This window comes from Otolemur garnettii, unplaced genomic scaffold (genome assembly GCF_000181295.1).
Source record: "Otolemur garnettii isolate 467f Iridium unplaced genomic scaffold, OtoGar3 scaffold00057, whole genome shotgun sequence".
In the NCBI taxonomy this organism is placed as follows: Eukaryota; Metazoa; Chordata; class Mammalia; order Primates; family Galagidae; genus Otolemur; species Otolemur garnettii.
Window position 1 is genome coordinate 4,937,521 of NW_003852452.1, and position 18,157 is coordinate 4,955,677.

The following is an 18,157-nucleotide window of genomic DNA, read 5'->3' on the forward strand; positions in this document are numbered from 1 at the left end:
TTTTTCTTTTCCTTTTTTTTTTTTTTTGACACAGAGTCTCACTCTGTTGCTCCGGGTAAAGTGCCCTGGTGTCATAGCTCACAGCAACCTCAAACTCTTGGTCTCGGGCAATCCTCTTGTCTCAGTCTCCCCAGTAGCTGAGACTATAGGTGTGTGCCACCATGCCTGGCTAGTTTTTTTAACTTTTAGTAGAGAAAGGGTCTCACTCTTACTCAGACTGGTCTTGAACTCCTGAGCTCAAGCAATCCACCTGCCCTGGCCTCCTAGAGTGCTAGGATTATGGGCATGAACCACTGTGCTCAGTAGGGGGAGACAAAGAGATTTTAAATAGATAATGCAAGTACAAAATTGAGTAAAGGAGGGGAATGGGTAACTTCAACAGAATCTTTAAATGAAAACAAGATATTCCTCTGAGTTTTGAGTAATCCTTATACCTAAGATCTCACGTCCTCTGCCAAGGCTTCAAAAGTAAGGAAAGAAGATAGTACAATGTGAAGCCATGGAATAAGAGGAAGGGCTGACAATGGGTATAAAGTATCAGCATAAAGAAATTATTTCTTATTGTTTCACACTGTGGTACAAAAGTGCCCTGAGTTCATGAATTACTTTACAGACCATTCTGTCAATTAGAGAGAAAAAATGGTCATTAAACATGTTTTTAGTAAAATGTTCGAAAAATGTTTTTAAGAATAAAAAGATAAATATGTAGTATGACCCCAATAAAATGTATACATATTTTGTACAAATATATCTGTACTTGTATTTAAAAAATGGCAGTATATATATCAAAATGTTAATAAAGGCTATCTTTTGATGACAATAATTTAAGAGATACTTATCTCTTGTTTATCATTTTTTTTGGTACTAGATGCTATATTAAATGTATTTCTTACTTTGACTTTCAATTCTAAAGTGTAAAAAACTACATTGGACTACGATTTCTTTCTTATCTTTAAAAGCATATTATATTTTCCACATTGCCTATAAAAACATTATCTCATCGGTTAGAAAAAAAGGATGAATGTTTATTCCTTAAATAAGCTCTTTAATAAAGATTTGAACATTTGGTTGACATTTTATTATTTAGCCTATTCCCTTAATTAACTGGTTGAAAGAACTCTTATAGGTTATAAATTGAAAACCATTACTTTGGAATAATGATGAAAAAGCAGGAATTGGAAGTATAGTGTCTTAGAGTCAATCTATTACTCAGATGTAGCTCTAGAGTATGTAAAAAACTGGGCACAGACTTTTCCTTATCCTATTACTGTCACCTCACACCCTTAACTCACTAATATAGGTCCAGTATCCCTCTGCCAAAAATCCAAACTCAAAATACTTCTGGTCCCCAAAATTTCAGATTAGGAAATACTTGACCTATAATAGTTTTTGTATGTATTTTCTATTTCCACAATGGGTATCCCCACCAAAGGGACTAAGAAACTGAGGAAGCAGTCCCTTTTCACTGATACATCTCATTTCCATTATCCTTTCCCTTTCAGATCCTTAAAACATTAACAACAAAGTTCCAAGCCACATTCGATTATTTAAAAAAAATCCACAACTTAATGATAAACAGTATTTCTGGTGAGAAATAACAGGCATATGTTAAAAATTCATAATTTTCAAAGTTAACTAGAGTCCTTATCCTTAGAAGCACAGTCATTGAGCTACATAAAGAAGCAGTGTAACCTGGTAAAAACTAAAGAACAAAAGTGTTAAATGACGAAGTATAATCTAGTAAAAATAATATATAATAAAGATTTTGTTCCAAATTGTGCTTAGCTATGAGTAAAGGAATATCCTCAGTATAGGTAGAGGACTATAGTTCTAGGAAATGCCCTCCTCCATTTCAAAATTCACACTTACATGCATCCTGCAGTTGGCCCTAGGAACCCAAATGTAGTTTGTGTTTGATTCAAAAATATCCCCCTATTAAATAGACCTGCACAGTTCAAACCTATGCTGTTCAAGGGTCAACTATATGTGAGGGTAGAAAAAAGTAATTATGCAGCGATGCAGAATTTTTCCAAAGATTACATAAAGGTTACATATTGACCACAAGCCAAATCTTGCCCACTGTTCCTGAATGGCCAATGAGCTAAGAATAATTTTTCAATTTTTAAATGGTTGTATTAAAAAAAGACAACAACAAAAAAAGATTATGTGCCAAAGACCCACATGACACTTTACCTTTCTATCTGTAAGCTAACACAGTAACTTAACAAATTTGAAGTATTCTTGACACATATTATTATCTTCATATTAAAAAAATCATCACTCTGAGAACTGGTTATCAAAGCCTGATCAATTTAAAAACACAGATTCCACAATGAAACCTAATTAATGATGGAACAAAGAAAAGGCAAGACTTAAAATTTTCATTTTATTTTATAATTGATTTGGCTGAGTTTAATTCTTTCTTTTTTTTTTTTTTGAGACAAGAGTCTCACCTTGTCACCCTTAGTGGAGTGTCATGGCGTTGTACCTCACAGCAACCTCAAACTCTTGGGCTCAAGTGACCCTCTTGCCTCAGCCTCTCTAGTAGCTGGGACTACAGGCGCCCACCACACCTGGCTATTTTTAGAGATGTGGTCTACCTCTTGCTCAGGCTGGTCTTGAACGCCTGAGCTCAAACAATCCACCCACTCTGGCCTCCTCGAGTACTAGGATTACAGGCATGAGCCACTGTGCCTGGCCCTAAGACTTTAAATTTTAATTAGTACTTCCAGCCTTTTAAAAAGTAAACATCTAGATCAGGTATATAGGTTACTAATATCCTTAGGACACTAGCGTAAATTAAGGCACTTAAACGCGCCATAATAAAAATGCAAATATTTATATTTCCCTCACTTCCAACTAAAGTGCAATTTTTTTCCATCTACTAAGGTAGCAAGAAACTTCTCTAAATGAAATGTACTATACTGGCAAGAGCAAATTGTAAATAAAATTCAAACATTTATGGTGACACAATAAACAGGTACACTCTTTTTGGAAGGCAATTACAGTATTTATCTGAGCCATGCAAAATGTTCAGTCTTTGACACAGTAATGCCTCTTATGATAGATAATGCTAAGGAAATACAGTTTATTTTAAAAGATAGTTGAAATAGAGACATTTAACATGGCATTCTAAAATGCAAAGAAAAATTACATAGGCATTCAAAACTGACCCTCAATCTTGCATTATTTACCTTTCTTCAAAATATATCCTAACTCTAAGCACTTATTACTACCACCATCACCCTCATCCATGACAGCTGCTGCAATCTGCTATTTCATCCAAACAGGTATCCCTGCCGCTACTTTTATGATATATTCTCCACACAGTGATAGTTTTTAAATGTAGGTTAGACGAAGTCACTTGCTTGCTCCAAGTCCTCCAATAGCATCCCTTCAGTCTTAAAAATAAAATTTATAGCATTCCCCTTTCCCCAGCACCTCCTATGCTTCCTTCATAGCATGTATTATAATTTGTAATCATGCACTTTTTTATTTATGTAACTGTTTAAGTCTATGTCCCCCATCAGGCTTTGAACTCCCTGATAGGAGGGTTCACACCTGCTTTGCTCACCAGCACAAACTCTGTGCTTAAAAGTCTTTAACATTATAAGGAATCAGTAATGTCTGCTTAATAAATGAATAAATTCATTCCAAGTAAATATACAGACACTAAAAAATGCAAATTCAATTACAATTAAAAGAGTTAATATAAATGCAATTTAACAGATTGTTCAACTGTACAAACCCTTCTCAAATATTCTAAAGATACTGCATATTTGAAATGGACACGCACATACAGGTCATTCATGCTCTATTAAGGAGTTTTGAACTTCATCCCATACTAAATCACTGAAAGATTTTAAAATAGGAAGGCAGGATCAGATTTAGCATATTCCCTATTAACATTATGACAAATTATGGAAAGGGACAAATTTTTTGGTCCTTTGAGACACTGTCCCATCACAACCACTCAGAGACAGAACTGTGCAGTATCACCTCTAAAGAAAGCTAAGTCTCAGGAGTACAGCCCCTCCCCTCTGAGCTTCTAGTTCTAAAAACCCCCAAAATCTTCCCTGCATTCTACAAATCCTAGGGGTAGTGGCCACTTCATAATATTACCATGTTACTTCAGAGTTCTCTTTTCGCTTTTTGATCTTTTGACAACTGATTAATTTTCCACATTAAGTTCTGCATGTTGAAATACTGTGGTTTCTGTTTTTGAACTAGACATTTGGCTTCTATAAGTCTTACAAACTGATGAAGAGAAAGAGAGAGAGAAAGGGATAAAGGGAGTAAGGGGAACAAAGCCTGAGAGCTAAGTCAGGAAACTATTACAAGAAATGACAAAACGTGAAGTGCGGCAGCAATAGCAGTAAGGATGAAGAAAATTAAAGAGATCTGAGAAACAGAGTATTTAATGGGAACTACCATCAGATAAGGATTCCTGGTAGGAATGTAATAGGAATGGTATAGTCATCTTGGAAAACAGCTTGGCAGTTCCTCAAAAAGTTAAAGATAGAGCTACCATATGATCCGGCAATTCTACCTCTAGAGATATACCCAAGAGAACTGAAACTACATGTTCACACAAAAACTTTTCCTTTAGTTGAAAGTGAGAGAAATATAAATATCTGCATTTTTATTATGGTGACTTTAAGTGCCTTAATTTATGCTAGTTTCCTAAAGATATTAGGAACCTATGCACCTGATCTAGAAGTTTACTTTTTAAAAGGCTGGACAAGTGACAAGGAAGGAGAGCTAAAACTGAGCGTTATGAAGGATTTCTGTTCTGATTGGGGAGTAAGGGTGTTAAAGAGCTTGTTCTCATAACAGAATTTTTGATTAAAGACCAAGACATTCATTAAAAGTAAGGATAAAGAAAACAGAAAATTCTTTACCAAATGCTGTATACTTGGAATTTTAATAATGATAAATATTAATTTACATCTAGAGAGAATCAAAGGTATACTATCCCTAAGAGATAAAACTAGTTCAAAAACTGGAATAAACTCAAGGAAAATTTACATAACACATTTTGAAAATAAAAATGCTATAAACATACGTCTGTAATCTGTTGAAGTCACGTGCCATTCTTCCATCAGTTATCACTTGACGTCAAGGTAAGAATGAGAGACTAGTATGATCATGGATCCACAATTACAAATGCCACATACTCTTCATGTTTTATATTATATACTTCTCAGTTATTTACATAGCCTTAATATCAATTTCCTTAATCTAAGAATACATCTACATAAGCCAATTTATTGAGGCTTTAAAACAAGGGAAGTATGAAACAATCTAATAGTATCTAATACTTTAGTGCCCTTTTCTCTCTCTCCAAAATGAGTATTTATTTCTCTCCCACTTCCAACAGTATATGCTTATTTTTAAAAACTGAGACACCACAGAGAATGAGAGAGTAATTAGGTTTGTTTTTAAATAACAATGTACTATGACCCAGCTTCACTTATATAATAGACATTTTTCAATGTCAGTACATAAAAGTCTATCTAATCCTTCCAAAAACTGTGTATTATAATTTGTATGACTATGCCATAATTTACTTCACCCATTCTCTATTAGTACACATGCAAATAATTCCATTTTTTTTAAAAATCATAAATATTAAGGCAATAAACATTCCCATATACACACCTTAAACATTTACCCAATCTGATCCTTGGGATAAATCCCAAGAGGTGGAATTAATTATCTGGCCAAGAGACATGCAGCTTAAATTTTGAAACTATTTCCAAACTATGTCCAGAAAGTTTGTTAGAGCTCACACTCCCACTACAGAAAAGAAGAGCATATTTCTCCATATCCTTCCCAGCACAGTGATCATTCTACTCTTAGTGAATATGAAAGTACAAAATGTTATTTCTAGTTTCAACTTGCATTATACTAATCAAGTATCTTTTTATAAAATGCTTACGTCATTTGTTTTACTTCTTTTTTGGTAGACAGGCTGCCTATTTCAATTTTCACCCTATTTTTTTTTTTGTTTGGATGTCTATTTTTTTCTATAGCTTCCTGTTATGTGAACCAAATGGTTTTCATTTGTCTTGTAAGTTTATTAAAGACATCTTAATTTTTAGGCAATCATCTAGTTTAATGTTTTCCTAACAATTCAAGGACACGCTGATAATGAGAAAGAATTCCCACTCTTCTCAAGGGAAAAAAATAATTATTCTTAATTCCACAAGCTATAAACATACATCTGTAATCTAAACATAAGGAAACTAACCTAATGTTAATTCATTCAATCTATATTACTCAGATCAGCATTTTTCAACCTATTCTTATCTTATGGCACATTTGAACCTACAGTTAATCTGCTGTGGCACACTTAAGTTACGTTAATTAAAAAAAAAGTTAAAAAAAAGAGAACATAATTGCTATGCTTTGAACTTCTTTCAAAAATAATTTAATTAATGATCTTTAAAATTTTTCATGGCACACCTAAAATCCTCTCACAGCACACCAGGTGTGCTGCAGCTCACCAGTTCAAAATCACTGACTTAGATGATACTACAAAAACTAGAATTAAAGAAAGACAGTATCACTTTTCTTTCACAACTGTATATACTTTACCATCTAAATTTACACAAGGTAAAACCAGTTTTATTCCTCCAGAAAAGAAAAGATAGGCAGAAAGGTGAAAAAGAATAGTGTCTATTCTCTAATCACGAACTCATGATTTTTCTCTTTCAGACAGAATCTCACTTTGTAGCCCTAGCTAGACAGAGTGCAGTGGCATCTTCGAAGTTCAATGAAACTTCCAATACCTGGAGTCAAGCAATCCTCCTGCCTCAGCCTCCCAAGTAGGTGGAACTACAAGTATGCTCCATTATGCCCACCTAATTTTCTATTTTTTGAAGAGATGGGGTCTCATTCTTGCTCTACCTGGTATTGAACTCCTGGCCTTGAGCCATAACTCCTGCCTTGATCTTTGAGAGTGCTAAGATTATAGGCATGAATCACTGTACCCAGCTGAACTATTATTCTTGAGTAACATGTGTTTTCTAGCTCAAGGTATTGAAAAGAGTCTAGAAGCAGGCCAGGTGCAGTGCCTTACACCTATAATCCTAACAGTACTCTGTGAATATGAAGCAGGTACATCATTTGAGCTCAGGAGTTCAAGACCAGACTGAGCCATAGAAACCACCCATCTCTACTAAAATAGAAAAATTGAGACTAGAGGATTATCTGAGCCCAAGAATTTGAGGTTGCTGTGAGTTATAATGCCACGGCACTCTAGTCAGGGTGCCAGAATGAAATTCTGTCACCAAAAAAAAAGAAAAGCATCTAGAAGCTGTGATACCCCAATCATAATAAACACACCCAATATCCAGTTATTGATTTCTAAACATCATTCCCCATTAAAAGGAACTAGGGCTCCTTGAACAAAAGGCTGAATCCAGGATAGGGACAGGGAAAAAAACAAGGTAAATCCAGAACACATAGAGGTTTTAAATTAATGAGGACACGGCAAAAGGATAGAGAAGCCAGCTTCAAGGGATTCCACTAGCTATATCAAAAGTGGGACAAGCCAGCCTCATCGTGTGCCTCCTGTTGTGATGCAACGGGGAAGATACAACTTCACTTATGTAGCATTCCTGCCCAAACTGTTTAACCTGAATCTTATCATAAGGAAACAAATCTGAAAAACCTAAAACACATTCTATAAAACAATTGGCCTGAATTCTTTAGAAAGTCAGACTGTCCAGGATGCCAAGGCAGGAGGGCTGCTACAACCCAGGAGTCTGTGGTTGCAGTGAGCTGTGATGATACTATTGCATTCTAGCTCAGGTGACAGAGTAAGACCCTGTCTCAAAAAGTACCAGTGTCATACAAGATGAAGAAAAGTTGAGAAACTACATTAAAGAGACTTAGAGACATGACAACTAATTTTTCATCCTGGATCACACACACAAAATAACTGTTAGAAGGATATTCTTGAAACAACTGATAAAATATGAATATGAACTATATACTATCAATGTTGAATTTTCTAAATTTCATCATTGCATTATAGCTAAATGAGGAAGTATTCTTGTTGTAACATAAGATTGGCAAACTTTGTCTGTAATGAGCTGGATAGTAACAAATATTTTAGGATTTTGGTCTTTTGGGGTGCAACTGCTTAGTCCTGCCATTGAAGAATGAAAGCACCCACAGATAAGTTGTAAACACATGAACATGGCTGTGCTCCAATAAAACTTAATAAAGAAACAGTAGGAGTATTTGGTATTAATAAACCAGCCAGCAGGCCAGAGTTTGCAGACCTCAGTCTTAGAAGGTAGAAATTTAAGGCAGTGCCTGTAGCTCAGTGGGTAGGGCACTGGCCACATACACTGAGGCTGGTGGGTTCGAACCCTGCCTGGGCCAGCTAAAACAACAATGGCAACCGCAACAAAAAAATAGCTGGGCATTGTGGCAGGCGCCTGCAGTCCCAGCTACTTGGGAGGCTGAGGCAAGAGAATCACTTCAGCCAGTTGTTCTCAACCTTCCTAATGCCTCCTATTGCCATGACCCTTTAATATAGTTCCTCATATTGTGGTGACCACCAACCATAAAATTATTTCCGCTGCTACTTTATAACTGTAATTTTGCTACCGTTATGAATTGTAATGTAAATATCTGATATGCAGAATGTATTTTCATTGTTACAAAGGGGTTGCAAGCCACAGGTTGAGAACCACTAGAGTTTGAGGTTGCTGTGACGCCATGTTACTCTACCAAGGGCTTGAGATTCTGTCTCCAAAAAAAAAAAGGCAGACGCTTAAAAGTGAAGGGTCATAGTATGTGCAACTCATTCTCAATGTTCAGTAAAGAATATGCATTCATGGATATGTTTATATGTATCTATACATATAATCATATACACATACAAATACAGAAGTAGAGAAAGCAAATATGGCAAAACCATATTAATTACCGAATCTAGTTCAGGGATAAACAGGCATTGTACTACTTTTTACTATTTTGCAAAATAAATTGTTGAAAAATTATCTAAAGTAGTTGCTATGTCCCTCCTTAATCCTACCTATCTGTACTAATTTTATTATGTTAACATCACAATGCTACAACTGTTCCATTAAGCTAGGGATTATGAGAAAATAAAGAAATGCAAGAAATGTAATGCTCTCCTAAAGTATAAAGCTTCTATATTAAGTCATAATTGGCATCACTGACTAGAAACACTACTTCAACACACAGTCAGCCCTTCGTATCTGTGGGTTCTGCATCTGCAGACTCAACCAACTGTGGACAGAAGATATTTGGGAGAAAGAAAATTCCACAAGGTTTCAAAAGCAAAACTCAAATGTGCAGTATGTAAATACTTCGTTGAATCCATGAAAATGAAATGAGGTGTAGGCACTGTTAGGTGATAGTTAAACTTTAAAGTATATGGGAAGAGATGCAAAGCTCATACACAAATACACCATTTTATAGCAAGAGCTTGCATACCTGCAGATTCTGGTATCTGCAGGAGGTCCTGGAACCAATTTCCTATGGATACCAAGGGACAACTGTGTACCTAAGACTAATAAGTTCCACAAAGGCAGAGACTGGTCTGTCTGTTTTGCTCCTCAGTGTAGCTCCAGCCCTTAGAAAGATCACATGGTACCAAGTGGGCACTGAATATAATTTAGGGCATGAAGGAATTAGTTGTGTTGTTAAAACCAGAACCTTATAGAAGATGACAAATCATAAAAACATTTTTCCTCTCAATGTTTCCATTACTCGCTTCCATTTGTATGTTTTTTATGGCTTTGTGTTTATTAAAACCCAAGGGAAAACAGTAAGTTTTAACATTCAGGTCTAAATATTTATTAACTAAATACTTATTCTTAAATTGACCTAAATACAGTGCCTGAGTTTTGTGTTAGTTTATTCTAAAAATCAGGTGCTCCACAACTCTTCTACAGTCCTATTAAAAAACCTACAAAATACGAACTTACACCATTTGCCACTTTTGAATATACCCTTCCTATCACCCCCGTACATGCCACCATACTTTTGGTCTCTGTTAAGTGGCCCCTAAGTTCATGCAAAGAAATTCAGAGCGCCGTACTGCTACTTCTTAGTCCCTGAGTCAAAGTAAACTCATTAAGTATTAACAGTGAACACTATTTTCTCTTACACTGCCTCATTTCCTCTCTTAAATACACTCATTTACTAACTTAGTTAGGCCTATCTACAAAGTAATCTCTGTACCAACACTAGCAGAGTAAAACTGATATTTCAAACTTTAAAAAAATCAGTAAAAAAGACATTTAAATAAAATTGGGTTATTTATAAATTGATTATAAGCACAGTTTACATAGGAAAAACATCCAAACTTAGGATTTCATTATTTATAACGACAAATAAATTGACCAGTAGAGGGCACTCACAAAAGGGAAAGAGCTAGCCACAGTCTTAAAGAGAAATACATTAAGGAAATTGCAGTGCATATCCTATTTCAAAAACAGAATGTTTTAATAAAACAATGGAGTAGTTATCACTCCTCATAGATACCTGGCAATATATATTTATATAAAATCAGATAACAGCTTACAACATCGCATAAGGCTTTTCTTACACCACTCTTCAACAATCATTTAATACTATAAAATTTCTCTCTATAATCTACATACTGCATTATGTAAAATAAATTTTGTAATTAACACATGAAAATATAAACCTAATAAACTAATAAACCTCTGCAAATAAATATAGGTCAGAGCACAGAAGATGAAATAAATCAATCTAGTTATTAACCTACTCTTCCTTACTGAGTAGGAAACCACTCCATCAAAAAAGGGCATAATATTTGAACTGAAGTAAAGTGTCACAACAAAAGCATGCAGATGTCAAAGAATTAGAGCTTGTGGAAAATACTTCTTGCTGTATTTTTACTAGATATTATACACTGCAGATACTTAATATATATTTACTGATTGTTCTGATCTCTATGTTTATAACTACATTATATATTTCTTAAGAGAAGATTCTCCACCATATTTTACCTTGAAAAAGAAATTTCAGGGGAAATGTTCTGATAACAAGTGATCTCTAAACTATAAAAGCATATATTTCTAGCCAAGTATCATGTTTGGGGGCCTGAGTTTTTAATAACCTTGCCCTACTAGAGAGACTAATAACCTAAACTCCACAAAGGCAGCAATGGTCTGTTTTGGTAGACTTTATAAAAGATAAAATCTTTTAGAGCAAAAGTGATTATCACATGTACAGCCCTAAACAAAAATATGCTCCATCTATGTAACATATGCCTAACTCTATCATATCTCTGCCATTAAACTGGCATTAGATAGCAGGCTAATTTCAAATTTTGGTATATTGATAAATCTCAATCAGTCTCCATTAATAAGTATCTTCTTAGCTTGAAAGACCGTTATACTGTACTGTTGTACAACTTTTAAAAAGTTATACAAGGATACAGTAGAAATCTCACTTAACTTGGTCTCAGAAAATTTAAGTTCAAATCCTACCACTTTCTAACTAAGTATCCTTAGGTGAGTTAGAATCTCTCAGAGACCATTATTTATAAAATTTAAAAAAAAAAAAAAAGACCACCCTCTTTACCTCCTACTATAAATACTTGCAAATTCTAAACCACTAAAAAATATAGTATACTAAACTAAAAAATTTTTAAATTCTTTCCATCAAAAAAAGTAGGAAAACTGGCTCAACACCTGTAGCACAGTGGTTATGGCGCCAGCCACATACCCCAAGGCTGGGGGGTTCTAGCCCAGCCCAGGCCAGCTAAACAACAATGACAACTACAACAAAAAATAGCCAGGTGCTGTAGCAGGTACCAGTAGTCCCAGCTACGTGGGAGGCTAAGGCAAGAGAACTGCTCAAGTCCAGGAGTTTGAGATTGCTATGATGCCACAGCACTCTACCAAGGGTGACATAGTTGAGAGACTACCTCAAAAAAAAAAAAGTTGGAAAACTAATGAGAATTCCAAATGTGCAAAGCCTATGTCCTCTCTAATTTTCTCTCTGACCTACATTATTCACCAAACAAAACCTAACAGCAGCAGTGAAATCTCCGACTCTCCTTAATTTTTTATAACACGGAGTCAGCATTTTTATTCAATCAACTATTAAGTTAAACTACTAAGTTCTACTGCTTTTCTTATAGACGAACTACACCAAAAACTTAATGTGTCAGTTCTCCTCATTTAACATAGGAGATAAGAAATGATCTCATACCTTTAGTCATAAGTAGCTAAACTATGTGACAGAATGTCAGTTGCAAAGTTCATAGGTAATCAATGCTTCCCAGAGTTAAGTCTTCTGGTTTGGCAGAAATCATAATCAGAGTTATGGTTTATAACTTTTAAGTTTATAAACTTTTTCAACCTTCCTCCCAAATAAGGAATTCTACTAGCTTTATTTTTTAACAAAGTTTATACTGCATTTTAACAATTTTGAGCTAAGTATTTCCTAATCTACTTTATCACATTCATGATGTCATGCTATCTTCATTCCTGACCTCTGCTAGGAAACAAAGCGTAATAGAATTTCTCAGGATTTCAAGGAAGATGGAGGGCTTTTCTGCTAAAATCATCTTCCAAAAATCCCAGAAAAACTTTCATGCTTAACCTAAATTCTATTAAAATTTCTTTTTATATCTGATTTAAATGGTAAAGTACACCAAGTAACCCTGAGTCTGGAATGCAGATTAAAAAAGGTGAACCACTCAATTTTCATCAAAGAACAAAACAGAACTACAACATAGTATTGAAGGGACTTGCCAAAAGTAAATACATACAGATAATTATACAGGTAGTCCACTTCAATCAATCTGTTCTTTTTTACTAAAGCAAATTCTTAAACTTGGAAGCCAAATAAAAGTTGCTTCCATGTTTAAATCAAATCTTTGTAAACAAGCATTAGTTCTACATTTTGTAGGAACAAAAATATTTGACATTTCCTTCTCAACAGTTATCTAATCAATCCCCAAAGTTCCAAATCGTATTAAACATCTTTCCAAGGACGCCAATGCCCTCAGAATCCACCTCAGAGCAGTGTGTTTCTTCTAAGACATTACAGAGCACACTACCTTAATAGTGCATTTAGACCTGCTTTAGATTCCACGACTTGGGACTTGGAGAAACTTTTGGGAAATTTTTCAGAATTGATTTTTAAAAATTGGTACATTAAACTGAGAATAAAACCTAATAGATTAGAACTGCTTAACCTGGGGTACATAAGCCTAAGAAATAATCTAACAAAATAAAGCTATTTCAAAGATAAGATTATATACTATTTCCATCACCACTGATGTTAAATTTAACATTCAGACTATGCATGAAATATGCTAATAATTATGTTCTAAAAATGGGTTGACAAGGCCAGTTATAGAATATCCCATCCTGCAGCGGATCTTTGGGATTAAATAAATCCTTACCTGCTTGGGATAATTTGAGTCTAGTGCTGCCAGAAGGCAGTAAGAAATACCACCACCTGACCTCTTAAGGTCTGTTCTAGGTCTTTACCTCTCACTTTGCTTTTGGACTTTGGTTAAGTTTTCAAAAAACTAAGAAGACTCTGAAAATAATTCTCAAAGCTAATTTATCAAATAATAATAATATATTATTTCCTTAATTTCCTAATATTTCCTTGAGTAAATTAAAAAAGGAATGAAAAGGTAAGGACTGGTAGTGGTACCTTTGTACAGCACATCTTAGGCAAAGAACGAGCTTTTGAAAATGTATCAGGTAGCTATAGGTTCTCTACTACTTTAATGTTGGGGGGGGAATAGGAAAATAATACTAATTAAGTTTAAAAAACCCAACAAACATCAAGTACATCTCACCAGTATAATTCAAAACGCCAAGAAACCCATAAAAATAAAAGTTACATTAAAAAGTGACTTTTAGGTATACATAAGACGCAAATTCACTTTACTACCCTCTCACAAAACTCAGAAATACACTTCAAACCAAATTCACATATACTGATACAGTGTGAATGAATACCAAAAATCTTGATCTTCTCCCAAGCTAAGGCTTCCATATTTATGATTACATATAACGTCAGTGAAAGCCTTGAAACCCATATACATTTCAGATAACTTTCAGTATAATCACCTTGTAATAAGTACTCACAAAAATCATCAAAGAAACTTTGATTTTACCAAAGGATGGTCCTGCACAAGTAATATGCAAAGCATGTAACAATATTTACCTCTATTGTTGGATCATATTCATCCACAAAGTGATTCTGAATTAGCTGTATCGTCAAGGCACTCTTGCCTACGCCACCAGCTCCAACTACCACAAGTTTATATTCAGTCATTTTCAGCAGGCCTTATAATAAAATAATTAAAACATGAGTAAATTAGAATATGCATTATATACACAATTAATTATCAAAACTCTTATCAGTGCCTTTTAACACAAACTCAACTTTATGTGGAAAATTATTGCAAAATAGCTTACAAAAGTCTACGATAAAAACTTCAGGTGACTACAGACATGTATCGTAATAAAACATACTTCATTTACAAACTCTCTCATAAACACTGAAGAAAAATGCACACAGACTACAGACACTTCTTTTATCTTGTGTTCAGGTTGTTCTATCTAAACAGCCAGACTGCTGCTATTCTGTAGCAGCTGACGGCTCTCCAAGGATCACATCATGACTTCACTCAGTACAAGTGTCTCCCACAGTTCTCTATACCCTGTAGACACACCCACACAGAACTTGTTGACAGCTATCTCATTCCTATCAGTTCAACATTCCTAGTCAACTCTGGCCTCTAACAGTTAGAAGTAGACATGCTAAGAGTGTCTTTGTTGGAGCCAATAGCCATAGAAATCTTTATAAAGACCTTATCATAGAGTTCTTCTGTATAAGGAGCAATACTCATCAGGTGGGGGGCAAAGGGTCAAGTGTCAAATAAGGCTGGACTGTTGTTATGGGGAAATAAAAATTCAGACCAGAAGCAGATAAGCATAATATGCAATGACATTTTAATCATAAAACATCTCTGGGGAAAATAAAAGCAATAACTAAGAGAACTTTGACAACTCTGGATTAACTGTTCAAGTGATCTGATCAATCACAGTATATAATCCTGTGTTAGTGCTAAAAAACAGTACTTTTATACAAGAAAAATACAATTAAATACAACGGAGATGAGCACTGCTTTTAGTAAGAAAAAACTTTTAAAAGGCTGGGTGTGATGGCTCATGCCTGTACTCCCATCACCTTGGAAGGCCAAAGCGGGAGGATTCTTAGAGGACAGGAGTTCAAGACCAGCCTGAGCAACACTGTGATAACACATCACTACAAAAAATAAAAAAAATTAGCCAGGCATAGTGATGTGCATCTACAGACCCAGCTACTTGGGAGGTTGAGGTAGAAGAATTGTTTTAGCCTAGGAGCTTGAGATTGCAGCAAGCTATAATGATGCCACTGCACTCTAGCCCAGGCAACAGAGCAAGACCATGCCTCAAAAAAACAAAAAAACCTCAAACATTTAAAAGATGTAAGTGAATGTGACTCAGTAATCCAAGTTACTTTTTATTCTTTGCTTTCCATACATCATCTCCCAACAGGTGCAATGAATATTGATAACTTGTACAATTAACAAGCACAAGATAAAAAATAAAATCTGATATATTTTTGTCTTCTGTTGCAAACTTTTTGAAATAAAATGAATGTATTTAATTCATCTCCTTTCCCTCAGGTAAAATATTACAAATAGTACAATGCAGAAAAAATGGCAGTAATGAATGGCATATATTGTAAAAATACATATGTACACAGCATCATATTTACTGAAGACCAAAATTAAAAAATGATAATAATAATTTGGTTTCTCAAATGGTAACACACTAAACTTACTCCTGAATCCTCACACAAAGAACACAAGCTAGAAAACTGTTGTAGCACAGACTGTTAGACTCTAGCTCCCTGCCCTCCTGTTCCACCTATCCTTATGCACTACTCATTGAGGGCCAAGGTGACAACCACTACAAACTATCTGCCCCCAGGCTTTATTCCAAATGTAGGTCACACAAAATGGGATAGATGTGAATCATTCCTCTACCTCCCTGCCCACCTCATCCTGCAGAAGTTTGGAGAGCCTAAGAGTACAGTTCTTAAAATGCAGCCTGGGAACCCTTCTGTGGTGGGGGTGCCCAAGTGGTCAAAATGATGTTCATAATAGTAGTAAGGTGTTCTCTACCCTTTTGACTCTCATTCTTTCCCAAGTATACGGGAGAATTTTCCAGATGTGTGATCACAACAGATTGAATGCAGCTGCAGATATGGGACTCCATATGTCTTCTATTTAGCTGAACAATTAAAGAGATTTGCTAAAGTGTGAAAAAATGCCACTCTTCTAATTTTTGGTTGTATTTTGGAAAACTATTTTTTTTATTATTTTTCATAAAATATGTTATTCCTGTTACCAATGTGTTTATTTCTATTTTTAAATGAATAATTGTTTAAAATTTCTCATTTTATATGGTAAATATTGATAGATCCCACAGAAATCAAAGATTTTTAAGATCCTCAGTAATTTTTAAGAATGGGAAGGTGGTCCTTATTAATACCAAAAAATGTGCCAACCTAAGAGACAGTGTGGACAGATACTGTATTAGAGTTTAGTTGTAAATGTATGTCTAAATTCAGAGACACACACCTTCTGGCCTACTACTTATTTACACAGTGGTTGCTTCCAAAAAAAAAATTGAATTGAATTTTTAAAACCATTCAATATTTAAATCCACTAAAGAGTACTGAGTTCCAAAGGAATCTTACTGAATGAAGATCACAGGCCAGAAAAGGCCCTCTCACCCAAAGTTGCAAAAGCTAGCAAGGAGTGGAACTGGGACTAAAACCCAACAATTTTCTTAAGAACAAGAAATTTTTTTTTCATTTTTGTGATAAGGCTACCAACTACAATCTAAAGAAGCATGGTTGAGGATGCCTGTCTCAAAGTAAATAGTACTTCTATCAATTATATTTGATGTCTACAGTCTATCCCATGTAGAAGTCAGCATTTTGGACGTTAGTCACTTTAGAGTGACACCAGTTGTATGGTTATTTCCTAGCTGATGATCACAAACATCCCTTTTCCCTGTTTAATTTCCTTTTAAACGATTTCCTACTCGAAATATACATACATACCTACTGTGTAACAATTAGAAAATACCTTTCTGTTTTTGACCCTTCCTTTTGATTTAAGAGAGCTAGCTTAGGACTTCAACTAGAATATGCACAAGCCTAAGAGTATTTCAGGCAGTTAGCTGGAGGACTGGTACAATTAATTCTTCTTGTTAGCCAGTTTAAAAAATCATGTGAGTGCTGTATTGTCCTAACTCCCGGGGTGGGGAACAAATCTGTAAGGAAAAGGGCAATACAGTAGAGATGGGAGGAAAGGACAAAAACAGGCAAATTAAATTTCAAGTACTATTTTAGCTATTGCTGTCTACACTCAACTAGCAAAAAAAAAAACCCTTGTTTTTGCTCTGCGGGTTTTCTTCGTGTGTTTTAACTTGACCAAGCAAAAACAGACCTTGTGGGATTAACTTTTTCCTTTTCACTGTAGGTCATAGGCTCTACGTGTAGGGTGTTGGCCACCTGTTCTTCCACCACCATCTCTACCTCACCTCCTCCTTTGTGGCCACAGCAATGTCATAGCCCATACATGGGGGAGGGGAGCAGTCAGGAACTCAGAGGCAGATGCATTTTTTCCCAAACACAATAACCTCGAACAGTGGTCTCTAAGTACTCTCCCATGCTCTTCCAAAACGTGACCTCCCTTCTTACCCACACATCCCCTACACACTAAAAAGGACCACTATCCGTGCAGCCTGCGCTCGAGGGAGAAGTTTAGACCTCCGTCCTAGAGATGCTAGATGCGGCAGAGAAGGCAGAACCGAGGCAGCCGAGTGCTGGGAAGGGAGGAAGAGGTGCGGGAGCCGGGAGAGGGGGAGGGGAGGCTGGAGCGCAGCGGGAGTAACCTCCACCGCACCCGACCGCCCCGAGGAGCAGCCGGCCCGGCCGCGAGTTTCTCCCCTGCCGCCTCCAGCCGTGGCTCTCGGGGAGGAGGAAGGAAGGGGTTCCCCGTCCAGGAAGCAGCACAAGCGGCAACCGCCTCCAGCCTCACCCT

The 18,157-nt window shown here is 35.7% G+C and overlaps 1 protein-coding gene across 3 annotated transcripts in view; it reads right to left on the bottom strand.

Moving 5' to 3' along the window:
• Positions 1 to 14,357, bottom strand: part of KRAS (KRAS proto-oncogene, GTPase) — a 37,662-nt gene extending 23,305 nt beyond the window's left edge. For all 3 annotated transcript variants that reach the window (XM_023514693.1, XM_003792464.3, XM_023514692.1), the window contains exon 1: positions 14,215 to 14,357. In XM_023514693.1, coding sequence (XP_023370461.1) covers positions 14,215 to 14,325 — 111 coding nt within the window. In that variant the 5' untranslated portion in view covers positions 14,326 to 14,357. The remainder of the gene's footprint in view (positions 1 to 14,214) is intronic.
• Positions 14,358 to 18,157: the final 3,800 nt, after the last annotated feature.